Source organism: Phocoena sinus, chromosome 17 (assembly GCF_008692025.1).
Source record: "Phocoena sinus isolate mPhoSin1 chromosome 17, mPhoSin1.pri, whole genome shotgun sequence".
Classification (NCBI taxonomy): Eukaryota; Metazoa; Chordata; class Mammalia; order Artiodactyla; family Phocoenidae; genus Phocoena; species Phocoena sinus.
Window position 1 is genome coordinate 78,948,782 of NC_045779.1, and position 17,510 is coordinate 78,966,291.

Consider the following 17,510-nt stretch of genomic DNA (forward strand, 5'->3'; position numbering starts at 1 on the left):
GGTAGAGAGATTAAATAGTAATTTTAGTGTGTGAGCAATGGTAATGAACTTGAAAAACGGTATGAAGTGGATAGATTCCTAGAAAAATCTTTAAAATGTCAAAATTGGCAGAGAAGAAATAGAAAACTTGACTAAACCAGTAAAGAAATGGAAACAACATTCCAAGCCCTTCCTTTCTGAAAGCAAACCCAGGACCCACATGGTTTGAAGGTTGCATTCTTCCAAACTTTTGAGGGACAGCTAATTTCCACCATACACAGGTGGGCTTGGAAATGAGAGAAGGATCCAGAGCTGCCTGATGGATTCTTTGAGGCTGGTCGGGATTCCAAATCCAAGTCAGGACCACACAGAAAAATCTAGGTCTACTACTGTGAGGCTAGATGTGAGGATCGTGTGCTCAGTGAAGGGAGTTGCCCCGCACTGCGCTCCCAGCACTGCGCCCTCACCACCGTTCCCTCAGCACTGTGCCCCCAGCACTGCGCTCCCAGCACTCGAGGGGTGCAGGGCCCAGCCGGGGGGATGCACCGCGCTGAGGCCAGTCAGCTCACCTCATCGTGGAACAAGATTCCCGAAAATGTTCTCTGATATCAATCAATGCAGAAAAAGTTTCTGATAAAGTTCAACACCTATTTGTCGCTAAAGCTCTTAGCAACCAGGATCAGAAAGGAACTTCTCTAACTTGATGAAGTTTAAATACCCAGACTCTCCGCGTACATCATAGTGAATGGGAGACAGGTACGTTTCCTCTAGTGTCAGGAGTAGGAAGGAGCCCCACTCTCAGTGTTAATGGGGAAAGGAACAGAAATGGGGGGAGTGAGGACCGACCTGCCGTTCATCTTCTCCCGGCCACCCACCCTCCGTCCCGGTCCCCTCTTTGCCTTTCCCGAGGTCCCGAGCTCCTCTTAATACACTTAGCGACGGGTGGGTTGCCACTCGGGTCTCCCCAGCGAGAAGGCACAGGCCTGAGGGGGAGGGTTCGCTCTGTTCCGTTCCCTGCTGTCCCAGCACCGGTGTGTGTTACCCGTGAGCACTCAGTAGATGTTTGTTTTATGGATGGTTGATTTATTCATCCAGAAATGCACTCATATATGAAGTGAGTCGGTTCACAAATACCAGAACTAAGTTCGGCAAGGCTGCCAGCAGGGTTGCTCCTGTAAAAACCAGGAGCGGTCTTCTCCGTCAGTAGTGACTAAGCACAAAAAAATGACCATTTACGACAGCAACAGAAACTTACCGTAAAGCATCTGGGAATTCACCTAACGAAGAATGCCTAAGACCTCTATGGAGAAAAAGTTTACAACTCTGAAAAAAAGTGAGAGATGTAGCACAATATCATCTACTTAGTATAAAAATGCTTGCGTAGGATTATAAAAACAAACGATGGTTACCTGTGGGGTGGGGGTGGGGCTTAGAGGGGAAGATAAATATATGAAAGCTGAAAAGGCAGAAAAAATGTGATATTTCCTTCTCTTAGAGCTTTCCGTTCACGTCTTTTGTTTTTCTGTTGGTTTTTAGAGGTTTCTTTCATATTGATCTGTAGCAGTTATTTATAGTCTCATATCACGTATGTATAAATGTTTCTACTTTGTCCGTTATCTGTGGCTCTGTTTATGTTTTTTTGTTTGTTTATTTGTTTTGCGGTACACGGGCCTCTCACTGCCGTGGCCTCTCCCGTTGCGTAGCACAGACTCCGGACGCGCAGGCTCAGCGGCCATGGCTCACGGGCCCAGCCGCTCCGCGGCATGTGGGATCCTCCCGGCCCGGGGCACGAACCCGCGTCCCCTGCATCGGCAGGCGGACTCGCAGCCACCGCGCCCCCAGGGCAGCCCTGTTTATGGTGTTTTTTGCCATATGCAAAATTATTTAGTTTTCACACCATCATTTACTCATCTTTTATGCTACAGTTCAGCTTTTGCTATACTTGGAAAAGGCTTTCGAGTTCTGCAATTAATTTTTAGCTTCTCTCATTTTCCCCTATACTTTTACTGTTTAATCCGTCTGGAGTTTATTTTAGGGAGAGAGTGAGAAGTTTTATCTTTTTTCCAGATGACTACCCATTTGCGCTAGTTATCTATTGCCCTTTGACCGATCACTCCAAAACTTAGCACGTGAAAACAGCAGCGGTTTACTCTCTCCGAGTCACTGCGGAGTCCTGAGCAGCTCAGGCTCCCGCGTGGTCACGGTCACGCATCTTCTGAAGGCTCCCCGGGGGGCGGGGGTTCTGCTTCCAAGCCAGCTCCCTGCTCCTGGGCTGCCTGAGCGGCTGAGCAAGCCCGGGAGCAGGTAGGAAGCCGCGGTGCCTTTTATGGCCAGGTTCGGTCTTTGCAGTGGAAGTGACAAGCAGCACCCTGGGGGCCTGGAGCAGAACCCGGCTGCCTGGCACTCACCTGGTCCTGCACTCACCGCTGGTCACTTCTCACCTTAGAGCCCTGTGCCCGGAGGCCCTGTGGGTGTCCTTTGTTGTGACCTTGAGGGGTTGAGTGGGGACTGGGGTGCCACCCAGAGCTCAGCCCCCAGTAAGTGTCACCCGCTGAGGTGCAGTGGAGCCCAGAGACACATGTGCCAACAGCCTCTGTTTTTACTTTTACTAGTGCAGCTCCTTTTTCTTTTACAATTTTGAACGAATGGACTCGAGGTATTTTGGTTTCCAGTGCTTTCTGCATTCTAGAGGTCCGCGGTGTCCAGCCCAGGATGTCATGCCCAGGAAAGCGGGAAAGTGTCTCCTTTCTCATCAGGGAATGTGTCTTGGGAGTTTGTTTTCCTGGCTGGTGGTGGGAGGGGTGGGGTATAGACGGAGCCAGGACTCTTTTCCCTTGAGAGAGCCAACTGGAAGATGTGGGCTGAGGTCACCAGGGCGCTTCCGGCCACAGGCGAGGGGCTCCTGACCCAGGTGAGAGAGCGCCTGAGGGACCTGCCCCTGGGCCCAGCATCGTCAGGGGACCTGTCCCTCCCGTGGCCTTGCTGGGCCCCTGTGACTGTGCCCTCTGTTCCCGGAGCAGATCTGCGTGCCCGTGGAGTCCTCGAGCCCTCTGGTGATGAGCAACCAGAAGGAGGTGCTGCGCTGCTTCACGGTGCTGGGTACGAGGCCGGCGGCCTGGCTGCTCTGGGGGGCGGGGGGACCCTTTGTCTCATGTGCTGCCCGCCTGTGTCTCTGGGGAGCATACAGCCAAGGCCTGGCTGGGCCGCAGCCCCGAGCGTCCGGCCTCCCTGGCCGCCGGGCCTAGCTTGTCTTGGAGGTGCAGACAGCCAGCAGGGAGCAGAGGACAGCTCGTTACAAACAGTTCTCTGATGAGCGCTTGCCCTGCAGCCTGCTGCTCGCCTGACCGCCTGCTGGCCTTCCTGCTGCCCAAGCTGGACACCGGCAACGAGAGGACCCGTGTGGGCACCCTCCAGGTCGTGAGGCACGTCATCAACTCGGCCGGTAAGTGCCCTTTGTGGCGCAGAGACGGAAAGGGCAGACGCTGTCCAGCTTTTAGGTGAAAAGGAACGTCTTGCTTTGAATTCTTTAAATATTTTTCCCAACTTGCTAGTTTGCAAAATTCCAGACTTTTTGAACAGCTGCAGCAATAGTGCTCGTCTGCCTCCCAGCAGGCGTCCATCGCTGACCTTTGCCCTTGACGGCTGGCTGCGGACGCTGGGACACGGCGCCCCTGACCCGGGGCCCGGCAGCTGCCACGTGCCCGCCGGCCTGGTGGCTCAGTCCCGCTGCCCCGTCACGCTGTCTGCCGCAGCTGCCCCTCAGCGTGGGGTCTGTGCACGGGCATATGTTACCTAGTTGTGTCTTAGACGTGGACCTTTGGGAAGAGTTGAGGCCGGTTCTGTAGACAGTCCCTCAAGTGCCGTGTGTCTGATGATTTCCTCACAATTGGATGGAAGAATTCGGGTTTCTTGCTTTTAAGGCTAATTTTTTTTTTTTTTTTTTTTGCGGTACGCGGGCCTCTCACTGTTGTGGCCTCTCCTGTTGCAGAGCACAGGCTCCGGACGCGCAGGCTCAGTGGCCATGGCTCACGGGCCAGCCGCTCTGCGGCATGTGGGATCCTCCCGGACCGGGGCACGAACCTGTGTCCCCTGCATCAGCAGGCGGACTCCCAACCACTGCGCCACCAGGGAAGCCCTTTTAAGGCTAATTTAATCAGCAATAGGCTTGAACAGTTTTCGCACTTAAGTCTGTTTTTTCCGGTGAGCTTGGTTGCTAAACAGTGGCCATAGCCGTGGGCCACGCCAGGCCTGCAGCCTGCTTCTGTACAGTCCTGAGCTGAGAGTGGTTTTCACATGGCAACGGGCTGTACAAGCAAACGAAGAAGAAGATGTGACGGAGACCGCTTGTGGCCCTGGAAGCCCAAGTGTTCTCTGCCTGACCCTCTATGGAACGAGCATGTGGACCAGGTGGCACCTGTGGACTCGGCAGCTCTCGGGTTTGGGGAGTGAGGGGGCAGCACTCGGCGGGCAGGGCCGGGTCCTGCCGTGAGCCCAGGAGCCCGTGGCTGGTGGCTGCTGGGGAAGGGTGGTGCTGGGACAGAGAGCAAGGCCTCTTACCTGAGCCACAGCGCCCTCGGGAGCCCAGGTGCCTGCGGGCCTCGTCTGGGCCTCGTCTGGGCCTCGTCTGGGCCTCGGCCGGGCCTTCGCTTCCTCTCTGATCTGCTGTCCGTGGTCATTAGCGGTGCTGAACGTTTTTTACGCAGTTTAGCCTCGCTTGCCTCCCCTTTGTTAGTTAATTCTTCTCTCACGATGATGTTCCAGGGTCACTTCGTATCCACTTGTCTTTCACTTTTTCCTTTAAGTTCTTTCTCTGGCCATAAGTGTATATAAGTATATATGGTTAGGACTCGGTGCTCTCACTTCTCAGGCCCCGGGTTCAGTCCCTGCTCAGGGAACTAAGATCCTGCAAGCCACGCGGCGTGGCCAAAAGAAAGATGTTGTACATATAAAAAATGGAATGCTACTCGGCCACAAAAAGAACGAAATGCTGCCATCGCAGCAACATGGATGGACCTGGAGATGGTCATACTAGGTGAAGTAAGTCAGACAAAGACAAATACCATGTGATATCCCTTATATGCGGAATCTAAAATATGACAGAAATGAACTTACTTACAAAATAGAAACATACACACAGAAAATTGTTACCAAAGGGGAAAACTGGGGGGAAGAGATAAATTAGGAGTTTGGGATTAACAGATACTACTATATATGAAATAGATAAACAACGTACTCAGTATCTTGTAATAAACTATAATGGAGAACAATCTGAAAAAGAATAGATACATAGGGCTTCCCTGGTGGCACAGTGTTTAAGAACCCGCCTGCCGATGCAGGGGACACGGGTTCGAGCCCTGATCTGGGAAGATCCCACATGCCGTGGAGCAGCTGAGCCCGTGTGCCACAACTACTGAGCCTGCGCTCTAGAGCCCACGAGCCACAACTACTGAGCCCATACACCTAGAGCCCGTGCTCCACAACAAGAGAAGCCACCACAATGAGAAACCCGCGCACCGCAGGGAAGGGTAGTCCCTGATCACCACAGCTAGAGAAAGCCTGCGCGCAGCAACGAATGCAATGCAGTCAAAAAAAAAAAAAAGGATACGTTTATGTATAACTGGATCGCTTTGCTGAACACCAGCAATGCTGTAAGTAAACTCTACTTCATTAAAAAAGTAAAATTTTTAAAAATTATATATATATAGATAGATAGATAGATGTAAATCTTGCCCTTTTGGGGGGCTTGGCCCTTGGTGGTTTCGTTTGCGTGTTTACAATTGTGGTAAAATACACATTCATAAAGTCTTCCGTGCTCATCGTAGGTGTGCACTCAGCAGCGTTCAGTACATTCACATTTGCTGTGCAGCCGCCTCCAGGACCCTTTTCATCCTGCAAACCTGAAACTCTGTCCCCGCTAAACAACACTCCCCACATTTCGGTCCCTTTTAAACCGCGGGTCTCCTGTGCTCTTTTCTTTCCATTGTAATTTATCCGTGGAAGAGCCTAGGCCATTGGACCTGTGGAGTTTCACACGGTCAGCTTGGTGGGCTGTGTTCTCGAGGTGCAGACTGAGGTTTTCTCGTCCGTCCGGATTTCCTGCAAATTGGCAAGAACTCAGACTCCAGTCGAGTCCCTTTGGCAAGACTGTAGGGGGCACAGTGTATACCGGGCGGCCTTGGCAGCACTGCCGCTCTCCGCCTGGGGCACGGCTTGTGCTGCGCCGATTCGCTGGGTGCCGTGATGAAGAGACGCTCTTCACCTGCCGCTCAGCCATGCAGAAGTGTGGCTCACGTAGGAACTGCAGGCTCAGCTGTTGGCTCCTTTGTTTTGTCAGTTTTCAAGATAATACACTGGTCCCCTATCATCTTCTAAAGGTGACCATTGCTCTTTAAAAATATCAAAGGGACTCATGAATTCAAACATATTGGAGAAATTTCAGTTCATTGCAGTTATCACCATTATTTTTAATTAACTTTTATTGGAGTATAGTTGACTTACAGTGTCATTTTAGATTCTGCTGTACAGCAAAGTGAATCAGCCGCATGTATCCGTATATCCCGTTTTTTAGATTATATTCCCATCTAGGTCACCACAGAGCACTGAGTAGAGTTCCCTGTGCTAGACAGTAGGTCCTTATTTGTTATCTATAGTTATTACCATTATTGGAGCTCAAATTGTGTCATCTCCGGGGAGTGGGGAGACTTCTTCAAGTTCCGAGTCCTTTGATGATGAACTAAGCTCGTTGTGTATATTTCTTGCCCCAGACCTGGAATCAGCCATTCCAGGCTGTGAGGCCTCCAGTTCCCTGCGTGAGGTGGGATCATGACACACCCCTCCCCTGGGGCTGTCCTTGGAATGACAGCGCCATCGCCGTGCTCCCAGTCTCTGTTTTCATTTACAAAATTGTTTTTGGCCACACCACGTGGCTTGCAGGATCTTAGTTCCCGACCAGGGATCAGACCCGGGCCCTCGGCAGTGAGAGCGCAGAGTCCTAACCGCTGGACCGCCAGGAGGTCCCTCTTTGTTTTTATTTTTTTTAATCTCATGACCACTTCTTGGTATTCACTTTTTACCCCCATTTAAATGTCAGAATGCGACTTCCCTGGCGGTCCAGCGGTTAGGACTCCGCACTCTCACTGCCGAGGGTCCGGGTTCGATCCGTGGTCCGGGAACTAAGATCCCACGTGCGGCGTGGTGCGGCCCCCCACCCCCGAAAATAACTAAAATAAATAAATATCAGGAAAGGAAGGGTTATACAGCTGGTTCTCAAAGTGGGGTCCTCAGCGCCAGCTCACCTGGGAATGTGTGAAAAGTGAACGCCTGAGCCCACCTGGGCCTGCAGGTTGGAGTGGGGAGAGGGGACAGCGGCTGGTGGTGCCTAACGAGCCCCGGGAGACCCCCTGACCCTTGCACTTGAACTGGGATACCTGCTCAGCCCGCTCTTTCTCTGCTGCCCTAAACTACAAACCTCCTAGCTTTTTAATTGGGTGAAATAATGTTATTTGCTGAAAAAGGTCATTTCCCCCTCCCGCCCACCGGAGAGAAATGGGTGGGCCTGTGCGTATGCGCCCCCCCCTCCTGCCACGTGGAGGGCCACACTGAGGCCAGAACCCCGGCAGTGTGGCCTTGGGCCTTGTGGTGGCGGGCGGCCTGAGCCATCTCTCTGTTTCCTGTAGCTGCGCAGATGGAAGTCAAGCAACCCTTTATTCTCTCCTCCATGAAGCTTCCTCTTCTGGACACCAACAGCAAGGTAGGTCAGCGGGCAACCCTAGCTCCGCCGTGAGCAGCTGCGGGCAGTGTGGCCACCATGGACCCGGCAGCCACCTCTCAGCCAGGCCAGACCTCAGTGGGCGCGTGCAGGCCTGGGCATCTGGGACCCCCAGCTTCCTCCTGACGTAGTTAACCAAGTATGAAGTTAGGAAGTGGTCCCCAAAACCACCCTGGGGTTCAGTCGTTCTCTAGAAGAACCCCCAAACTCACAAGAGTCGTCATACCCACGTTATGGTTTATTACACCAAAAAGACACAGGCTAACATCGGCCACAGAAGAGGCACGAGGGGCAGGAGGCCCAGGAGGGTCTGAAGTCGGAGCCCCGCTGTCCTCTCCCTGTGGAGCCGTGGGCAGCCTGGGCTCCCTGGCAGTGCTGTGCCGGCTGCCCCCCAGGGAAGCCCCCAGCCTTGTGTCAGGGGTCTCTGTCAGTCCTCCGTCGTGGAGACCTCAGAGTCCAGCCCCTCCTGGCCCGAAGCCCCCACCCTCAACCATCAGGTGGTTAGGTGATTCAGCATGGCCAAAGCCTCAGGGAAGCGAGGACCCAGGGCTCAGGTGGGACATCCAAGGCCTTGGGGGCGATGCCCAGAGCCGGGGGCAGGGCTGCTCCTCCCTCCTGGGCTCAGCGGCAGCAGGGCCCCTCGGCTCTGTCCTGGGGCTGCCCCAGCCTTTGTGCTCATCCTGGGGCCCTGTTCTTTGGGACCTTCTGTGAGAGTTTCAGAAGCTACTGAAATGGACCCCAAACCACCTGCATCTGTTTCAGGCCCCCCGTGCCCTGGGTCACCCCCAAGGGGCCGCACCTTGTGCCTCCAACAGTGTTAGTGGCCAGACGCACTCAGCCTGAGCGGCCCTCGTGCTACCACATCGCCCACTCCCTCCAGACCCGTCAGCCCCACGGTCCCTCAGGACACACGTGTAGCTGGGGGCACAGGGCAGCGATGTGCGACCTGAGATCCGGGGGAGGAGAGGCGTCACCGGGACACAGGGAAGGGTCCCCAGGGAGGGGCATCGGGCCGGGGGGCGCCAGCCCCGGGAAGAGGGTGCTGCTTCCGGCCGCGACGGCCCAGCCATTCCTTGGAGCCGCCAGACAGAGTTTTCGAAGGGGCTGGACAGCAGGGCACTCAGAACTCTCAGGAGTGTTTGGGTGACAAGTGCAGACCCCGGGGCCTTGCCCGGAAGGGCAAAACGGGGTCGGGAGATGCCCAAGGAGGCGCCGGGAGGGGAGGGGCTGCGGGAAAGAGGAGGAAGAGGCCTTCCTCTGGGGGGGTGGGCGTGGCCGCAGGCTGGCCTTCTTAGCAGGCGTCTGGGGAGAAGGTGGGGGCAGGTGCGGCGCAGGCAGAGGGAAGGGTGAGATTCCACCGCCCAGCTGGGCCGGCGTGCTGTCCGGCGCTCCTCTGAGGCCCTTGCCGCTCTCCCTTGGTCCGGGCAGGTGAAGCGGGCCGTGGTGCAGGTGATCAGTGCCATGGCCCATCACGGCTACCTGGAGCAGCCTGGAGGCAAGGCCATGATCGAGTACATCGTGCAGCAGTGCGCGCTGCCCCCCGAGGCGGAGGTAAGGGCGCGGCCTCACCCTCCTGCTCCTGGGCCCCTGATTCCCCACCTCCGTCGGGGGCGTTGTCACATGTGCCAGTGATTTGTTGTCTTACTGCTGAGTAGCATTCCGTGGTACGGACGTGCCAGTCTGTTCTCCACTCTCCAGAGGAAGGAGACTCCAGTTGTTTGCAGTGTGGCAGTTAGGAAAAAAGCCACTGTGACCGTGTGGGTACAGGTCTCTGTGGGAGCATGCGTTTGTATGCCTGGGTAAGCGCGAGTGGAAAGTGTGCATTTAATTTCATAAGAAATTTCCAAACGGTTTTCTGAAGCGGCTGTGCCATCTCATGGCCCCAGCAGCAGCGGATGAGAGGCCCTGTGGGCACTTGCAGGCTCGGGTCCAGGCTGTTTGTTTCTCAAGCTGTCCTGACGGGCTGGCATCTCACCAACGACCAATGTTTGCCATCCCTATGTCTTTTTTTTTTTTTTAAAGTAAAGGGTTTTTTTATTATGTGTAACACAAAGTTATTTAAGTCAATAAATTTTTAAGGAATTTCACACATTCTGATTCTTTCCACTGCCAATCATCTTAGTTCCTCCAAACTCATAAATCTTCAAGATAAAACAGCCCTTTCAAAAAGAAGTTATCATGTGAGTCAGCCCACAATTCTTTTAGTTAGGCTTCTTTGATCTCCAATCAAATATGGACACACTTCAAAATTCTTCACCTGTAATCTTTAGGATCCAATTTCCTCAAGTGATTTACTTTAGGACCATGTTTAGGGTCAGGAGATGGATCTGCCTGGTTCTGAATTTGACACCCTCTAAAAATGTATTAGGTTCAAATCATATTCACTCCTAAGCCATCACACCCTAGAACAGTACAGATCATTGGGATATGCCAATACCTAAGATAAAAAGTTCGTTAGGTTTTTCATAGTTTACTTGGCAGCTCTGTCTTGTAGTTCTTTCCCACAGATCTAACAGGTAGTTCTATGAGTAAAGGAAACCACACAGTTAATCTATGAGGCGTTTCCAACGATGTAGGTTTACAGAAAAAGCCCCATCGGGATAGACCTCAACCCTATGTCTTCCTTAAGTGTCTGTTCACAGCTTTTGCCTATTCTTGAGCTGTTTACTTTCCTATTATTGAGTACAGAGTGTTCTTTATATATTTTGGATGCAAGTCCTTTATCAGACTTACGGCTTGTAAATATTTTCTGACAAGTCTGTTGCGTCATACTTACCTTTTTATTTTCTTCAAAAGGTGGATATTTTAATATTTTAGAAGTCCACTTTATCAGGTTTTTATTTATAGCTCTTGCTTTTGGTGTTCCAGCTAGTAAATCCTCTCTTAACCCAAGGTCACAAAGATGTTCTGCTATGTTTTCTTCTAGAAGTTTTAGCTTTGAGGTTTTACATGTAGATTTGTGATCCATTTTGAGTTAATATTGTTTAACGTGAGGTGTGGTTGTCGTTAAGGCTCATTGTTTTGCACGTGGATGTCCAGTCGTCCTGGCACTGTCTGCTGAAAAGACTCTTCTTTCCACGTGGATGAGTTGCCTTTGCATCTCTGTCAAAATCAAGTGACTGTGGACTCTGTTTTGCTCCACTGATCTGCGTCTGTCCTTTTGTCGGGACCACACTGTCTTGCCTGAAGCTTTACAGTAAATTCTGGAGCAGAGTAGCATGAGTCCTCTAACTTCAGTCTTCTTTTCTAATTCGTTTGGCTATTATAGTTCCTTCACTTATCCATATAAGTTTTAGAATCATCTTGTTGATTTCTACAAAAATAAACCTTTTAGAATTTTATTTGTTGGTTTATTTGTTTGTTTTTATTTTTGGCTGCATTGGATCTTCATTGCTGCACGCGGGCTTTCTCTAGTTGCGGCGAGCAGGGGCTACTCTTCGTTGCAGTGCGTGGGCTTCTCATTGCAGTGGCTTCTCTTGTTGCAGAGCCTGGGCTCTAGGCGCGCGGGCTTCAGTAGTTGTGGCGCACGGGCTCAGGAGTTGTGGCTCACAGGCTCTAAAGCGCAGGCTCTGTAGTTGTGGCACACAGGCTTAGTTGCTCCGCGGCATGTGGGATCTTCCCGGACCAGGGCTCGAACCCGTGTCCCCTGCATTGGCAGGCGGATTCTTAACCACTGTGCCGCCACGGAAGCCCACCTATTATAATTTTGACTGGGATTGTGTTGAATCTGTAGACTCTTCGGGAAGAATTGATATCTTTTGACGAATTGATGTTGTTTTCCCATCTATGAAAATGGTGCATTACATTTACTTAGGTCATCTTTGATTTCTTTCGTCAGTACTTCGTAATTTTAAGCATATAGATCCTGCACATATTTTGTTAGATTTGTAACTATGGTTTTAGTGCTATTGTAGTAGTATAGTTTTGTTAATTTCAATTTCCAATTGTTCATTGCTAGTGTGTAGAAATACAGTTGATTTTTACATATTGACCTTGTATCCTGTGGCCTTACTTTTTATAGATTCTTTGAGATCTTCTACATGGAACGTCATGTTTTCCAATAGACAGCTCAGTCTTCCTTTCCAATCAGAATGCCTTTTATTTCTTCTTCTGGCCTTATTGCCTCGGTTAGAATCTCCATTACAATGCTGAATACGCGTGATGAGTGCAGACATCCTTACTTTGTTTCCGTTCTAAGGGGAACACCTTCAGTCTTTTAATATTCAAGATTCTGCTTTCAATTCTTTTCAATTTGAAATGGACATAAGTGATTGCTTTTTAGGTATTGAATTCCTTGCAGTGCCAAGATAAACCACACTTGGTCATGATTTATAATGCTTTTACTATATTGCTGGATTTGATTTCCTGATACTTTGTTGAGAGATTTTGTACCTCTTCAAGAGTGTTATTGGCCTGTACTTTCCTGTAATGTCTCTCTCTGGTGATCCTTCATTAGGTGAGTTTGGACGTGTCCCCTCCTCTTCTAACTTACGGAAGAGTTTGTGAAGATTTGGTATTTTTTCCTTAAATCTTTGGTAGAATCCCTCAGTGGAACTACATAGGCCTGGAGGTTTCTTTGTTGAAAAGCTTTTAACCATGAATTGTTTACTAGACAAAGAACTATTTAGGTTATCTGTTTTCTTGAGTAAGCTTTGATGGTTTGTCTCTGGGTAAAGGGTCCTAAGACCACCTACGTGCTTGGTGGTTCACTAGAAGGACCTGTAGGACTCAGAGGTAACTGTACTCGTAGCTAAAATCCATGTGCAGGTTTCCTGTGTGCTCCCAGGAGGGGCCACACAGAGCACACTCCCTCCTGCATCAGAGAGGTGCAGCCCAGGGAAGCCCATCTGACAGCCTGAGTCACGGCTGTCACTGGAGGTGGGCACCTTCTGCCACAGCCAGCAAAATGCCAGCCTCCCGGGGGAGCCCGTGTTCGCTGCTCAGGCAGCCAGAACAGCCTTACTTCTCACTTAGGGAAGTTTCAAAAGATGAGCTCCCGGATGTAAAGTGTTTCAGGTGCTGTGGACAGAATTACCATATGATCCGGCAATTCCACTTCTGGGTATTTACCCAAAAGAAATGAAAGCGGGATCTTGAAGAGATACTTGCACGCCCATGTTTGTAGCAGCGTCATTCACGATAGCCAAGAGGTAGAAGCAGCCCAAGTGTCCATCAAGGGATGACTAGGTAAACACGGTCTGCTCTATCTATATAGTAGAATGTTACTCAACCTTAAAAAGGAAGGAGATTTGGACACATGTTACAACATGTGTAAACTTTGATAACTTGCTGATTAAAGTTTTCCCTACTAGTTTTAGCATCAGTTGTTCATTTTCTAACTCCATTAATTTTCTATACTTATTTTTTTGGCCTTCTGTTGTAACAAAGAGCTTTTCGCTAGCTTTTTTTTTTTTTTTGCGGTACACGGGCCTCTCACTGTTGTGGCCTCTCCCGTTGCAGAGCACAGGCTCCGGATGCGCAGGCCCAGCGGCATATGGGATCTTCCCGGACCGGGGCACGAACCCGTGTCCCCTGCATCGGCAGGCGGACTCTCACCCACTGCGCCACCAGGGAAGCCCCGGCTTTTTGCTGTTTTTATGTTCATATATAATATCTCAGTGTGGATTCATGGGTTACTCTTCCATGCATTTCTGTCGTTGGTTTTGGTGGTCAAATTGTTCTGAGTTTGGCCTGTGGGAGCCCCCGTGGAGCGGGCTCCTGTGTCCTTGAGGCACGGCGCGTCTCCATCATTTTTTGAGTTGAGCCTTTCCTTGTTTTCTGGCACAAGAAGGTGTTCCAGGCTCACCTGACCTGTCCTTACCTCTAGCTCTGTGGACACTTTTCAGAGGAGCTCTTTTTCTCTTTTATTTCTGGGGGGAATTAGCCTCCTTTATGTCTTTAGTTTTTTCTTGTTCTCCGTTTTTCTCTCTCGCCCCGGCACTTCTGTTACCTGAATGTTGCCCTTTAATATCTTTCTTCTTCATTTCCCTGAAGCCTTCAATCTGTTCTTCCACGTCAGCGATTTCTTTCTTAACTATTTCACTATTAATTTCTTGAATCCCATTCTGTGTTTAACTGTTACACTCTTTCACATGCTTTTCTTGTTCTTGGTTCATATTAATATTTTCCCACCGATAGTATTTTTCAGCTTAAGTTAATGTTCTTGGTCTGTGGGTCCCGGTAGTTGTGCCTTTGTTGGGCTTTGTATGTGTCCTCAGTGTTCACTCTTGGGTAGTTTGCGGTTTCCGTGTGGATTCTTTATTAACCCAAAGTTTCTTTCAGGGTGTTTGAAGTTTTCTAGGTGACTCGCTTTCCGTGGCTGCTGTGGGTTTGTAATTTTGTTGCGTTCTCTGCGCTGAATCTGGCCACAGGTTTATTGTTGCTTCTGAGAGTTCGTTGAGATCTTCTTTTTAGCCTAATAGGTGGTCAGACTTTCAAGTTGTTTGTGTGTATTTGGTATTAAGATTTATCTATGTTTTTAGAGCGTGCTTTAAAAGTTGCTATTTAGGCCCTATTAAACACCTCTATTTTTTCTACTCCATCTTTGATTTCTCCGGGAGAGGTGTTAAATGTCTCCTACAGTCATTGCAGTTTTCCCAATTGCTCTCGGTTTTCAGTGTTTGCTTTTTGGTATTTCAAAGCGTGAGTTGAAGACTCAGAGTGTTTGGAGAGCAGAGTCCTTTTCCGCGTGGAAGGTTCCCGGGGAGCCGGGCCCTGGAGCACTGTCTGCTCAGGTCTGAGAGAAGCCACTGGCCCATCGGGTTCCGGAGCTTGTCTCCGTTCTTCGTAGCAAATGCCATTTTCTCAGCCTATTATCAGGTCCACAAAGGGCCTCCGGTTTCTGTGGACGTCGGCAATCCCATCAGGACGGAGTCAAGGTTCCCTCTGTTCTGGTGGCTGAACCAAGCCTGGTGAGCCGGCTTCCTTGGGCGATTTTAGTGCAGAGTGAGCTTCCTGCCCGTGACAGGTGACATGGGCGTCCACTCAGCGGGGGCTGGGCAGGGTCTGTCCTGCTTCGCTCAGGCCGTGTCCTCAGGGCCAGAGCCCACGATGGTGTAACCTGGAGAGCAGAGAGCACACCCTCCGCCCTCCCCTCCTGCAGCCTCAGAAGCTGGGCGCCAACAGCGAGGCCCTGGCGGCAGACAGCGTGCGGGCCATCAGTGTCAGCACCCTCTACCTGGTCAGCACCACTGTGGACAGGATGGGCGACGTGAGTGGCGCCCACCCACCCCCTGGGACCCACCGCGCCCCTCCTGACCCCTCAGCCCGGGGGTCTGCTGCCCGCCCACCTGGGAGCAGACTCCCATGCTGCTGCCCCCAGGTCCTCTGGCCATACCTGTTCGAGTTCCTCGTCCCCGTGCGCTTCACCGGGGCGCTGACCCCGCTCTGCAGGAGCCTCGCGCACCTGGCCCAGAAGAGGCAGGAGGCGGGGGCCCACGACCTCCTCATTCAGTACAACGGCAACGGTGCGCCCCCGGCCCTGGCCCGGCCCCCCAGCCCACCTTGACCCCAGGGCGCGGGCGGCCCTGAGTGTTGCACGTCTGTCTCCCCCGCAGTGACCCTTCCGTCTCCCTACGCCATGGCCACCAGGCTCCTGGTAAGCAGCGCACTGGGGGCTTGCCTTCCCAGAAGCATCACATCCCCAGGCAGGTGGCCGCTGGGCAGCTGCGCTCTGGGGATGACGGGGAGGAGTGGGCTCTTGCCTTTGTCCCCGTCCTCACGCTGTCACTGCTGTGAGAAGGACACTGTCTCGCAGTGGGGACTGTCAGGTGCTCCAGGCGGGGTTTTGGGGAGCTGCGTCTCTGGGGGCTTCTTGCCCCACCTGGGAGGCCGTGCTCGGCCTCGTGTGGGGCGTTGGGGCGCTGTGGCCCTGGGCGCCGGTGGAGAACCCACTTCTGGCTCCTCCAGGCTGTGTCTTCCAGCCCCTACCTGGGGGACGGTCGCGGGGCGGCCTCGCTGCGCCTCCTGAGCGTCCTTCACCGGGACATCCATCCTATGCTGGGTCAGCGGTGGGCGACCGCCATCCCCCTGCTGCTGGAGCACCTGGACGGTGAGGCCCAGAGGGGGGCGGCGCCGCTCGTCCTCTGGTCGCGTTTTTTCAGCCAATCGGCACCAAGCCTGGCCAGTGGGGACCAGGGTTTTGAAAGTTGGAAGAAATGGCCTCTGCTGTGGTTCAGGAAAGGGCCTGGACAGTGGGGCTGAAAAGATGCTCCCTGCCGGTTGTCACCTGGGAGCACACTGGATGTGGGCGCAGCCCTTTCTTCCTCTGTGCTAGCATTGATGGGGCCAGGCTGGGGGCGGTGCTCTGAGCACTGCACTCCTGCCTGTGAGCATGGGTCTGTCTGCTGGGCTGAGTGAATGACTGGTCGTTTCAGGACATACGGAGGAAACCCTGTCGCGGAAGGAATGGGAGGAGAAGCTGCTGATGGTGAGAGAAGGGAGAGGAGGTGGGAGCGTAGCCTGTCTTGGACCCAGGGGCCCTTTCTGGCCTGGACGGGGATTGGACCCAGGGGCCTTTTCTGGCCTGGGCGGGGAGAGCTTGGGGCAGCCACGCTAGGGGAACTGTACCTTCCCAGGGCTGTGATGTTTGCCTTGGCCTAACGGTGTGGCTGGGGGAGGGGCAGAGGGACAGGTGGGTGTCTCTAGGGGGGAGCCCTGCCTACTGACCTCACAGATTGTCGCCCTGCTGTGATGGAGTCAAATTACAGGGGCTTTGAGCTGCTCTGGCCACTGGAGCCTTCTCTCCTCTCCCCTGCTTGGCTCAGAGCTGTCTGTGACCCTGTGTGGTACGTGTCTGACCCCCCAGAATTTGTTTTGTCTGGGCTCGAAAGTGATCCACAACCCTTCAGAGCCATGGCACAGGACCCTGAGGTCCCTGCCCGGGACACCGCCAGGCATTGGGTCCCTCCCCAGCCAGCGCAGTGAAAGGCCGAGCTCCGGTCCCTCACTGCTAGAGCTCCTGCCCACAGTTCCTTCGCGACACTCTAGCTGTTGTGTCTGACAACACGTGGATTTGCCAGCTGAGCCTGGAGATGTGCAAGCAGCTGCCCAGCTACAACGGGACGCCCCTGGAGAAGGTGCAGGGGGAGGGGGGAACGCCCCTGGAGAAGGTGCGGGGGGAGGGGGGGGGAGGGCAGCCCGCCGGCTGCTGTGGGCGTGGCCCTCAGCTCCTGCTCCTTGGTGCCGTCACTTGCTCCCTGCGCCTGCCTCTGGTGGCCCCTGTGGTCCTGGCAGAGGCTGGACGGGAAGGCCCGGGAGCCTCCTCGTAGTGGCTGACGGCTGGGAGACGCAGGGGCTCCGCACCCACCTCCTGCTCCTCAGACGCTGCCCAGAGCCCATCCGGTCCTCGCGGCGATCAGTGTCGTGGGTCCCACGTCTGCTGGCATGCACTCTGTCAGGGGCAGCGCTTTGGTAGTGCTGGGCATCCCTCCACTCGGGAGCCAGGCACAACCCTGTTCTCTGGCTTCGCTGCAGAACTTCCTGTATAAATGCATAGGAACTACCCTGGGTGCTGCTTCAAGTAAGGAGGTGGTGAGAAAGCGTCTGCAGGAGCTGCTGGAAACCGCCAGATACCAGGAGGAGAGCGAGCGTGAGGTGGCCGCCCCTTCCCCACGGAAGCCCGGGTGCCCACAGGCTTGCTGGCAGTGTCACTCTCTGTCCTCTCGGACGTGTAGCCAGCGTGTGTACCTGTGTGTGTGTGTGTGCGTGTGCGTGTGGTGTGCACAGATGCACCGGATGGTGTGCGCATGCATGTGTACTCCTC

At 52.9% G+C, this 17,510-nt stretch overlaps 1 protein-coding gene and 1 non-coding gene across 15 annotated transcripts in view; one reads left to right on the forward strand and one right to left on the reverse strand.

Annotated features, from left to right (window-relative positions):
• The window catches only part of MROH1 (maestro heat like repeat family member 1), a 54,029-nt gene that overhangs the window by 14,047 nt on the left and 22,472 nt on the right, over nt 1-17,510 (forward strand). For 10 of the 14 annotated variants that reach the window (XR_004346391.1, XM_032609463.1, XM_032609466.1 and 7 more), the window contains exons 9-19: nt 3,000-3,078; nt 3,308-3,421; nt 7,656-7,729; nt 9,176-9,298; nt 14,850-14,957; nt 15,069-15,213; nt 15,304-15,344; nt 15,656-15,797; nt 16,123-16,175; nt 16,717-16,824; nt 17,222-17,341. Coding sequence is in view for 11 of the 14 variants with exons in the window: in XM_032609463.1 (XP_032465354.1) it covers nt 3,000-3,078; nt 3,308-3,421; nt 7,656-7,729; nt 9,176-9,298; nt 14,850-14,957; nt 15,069-15,213; nt 15,304-15,344; nt 15,656-15,797; nt 16,123-16,175; nt 16,717-16,824; nt 17,222-17,341 (1,107 nt within the window). In the remaining 3 variants the exon portion in view is untranslated. The other 4 variants (XR_004346392.1, XR_004346393.1, XM_032609475.1 and 1 more) reach the window with 4 other exon arrangements.
• On the reverse strand, nt 10,229-10,359 carry LOC116742829. The gene has a single exon (XR_004346602.1). It is a non-coding gene; the product is annotated as a small nucleolar RNA SNORA18 (small nucleolar RNA).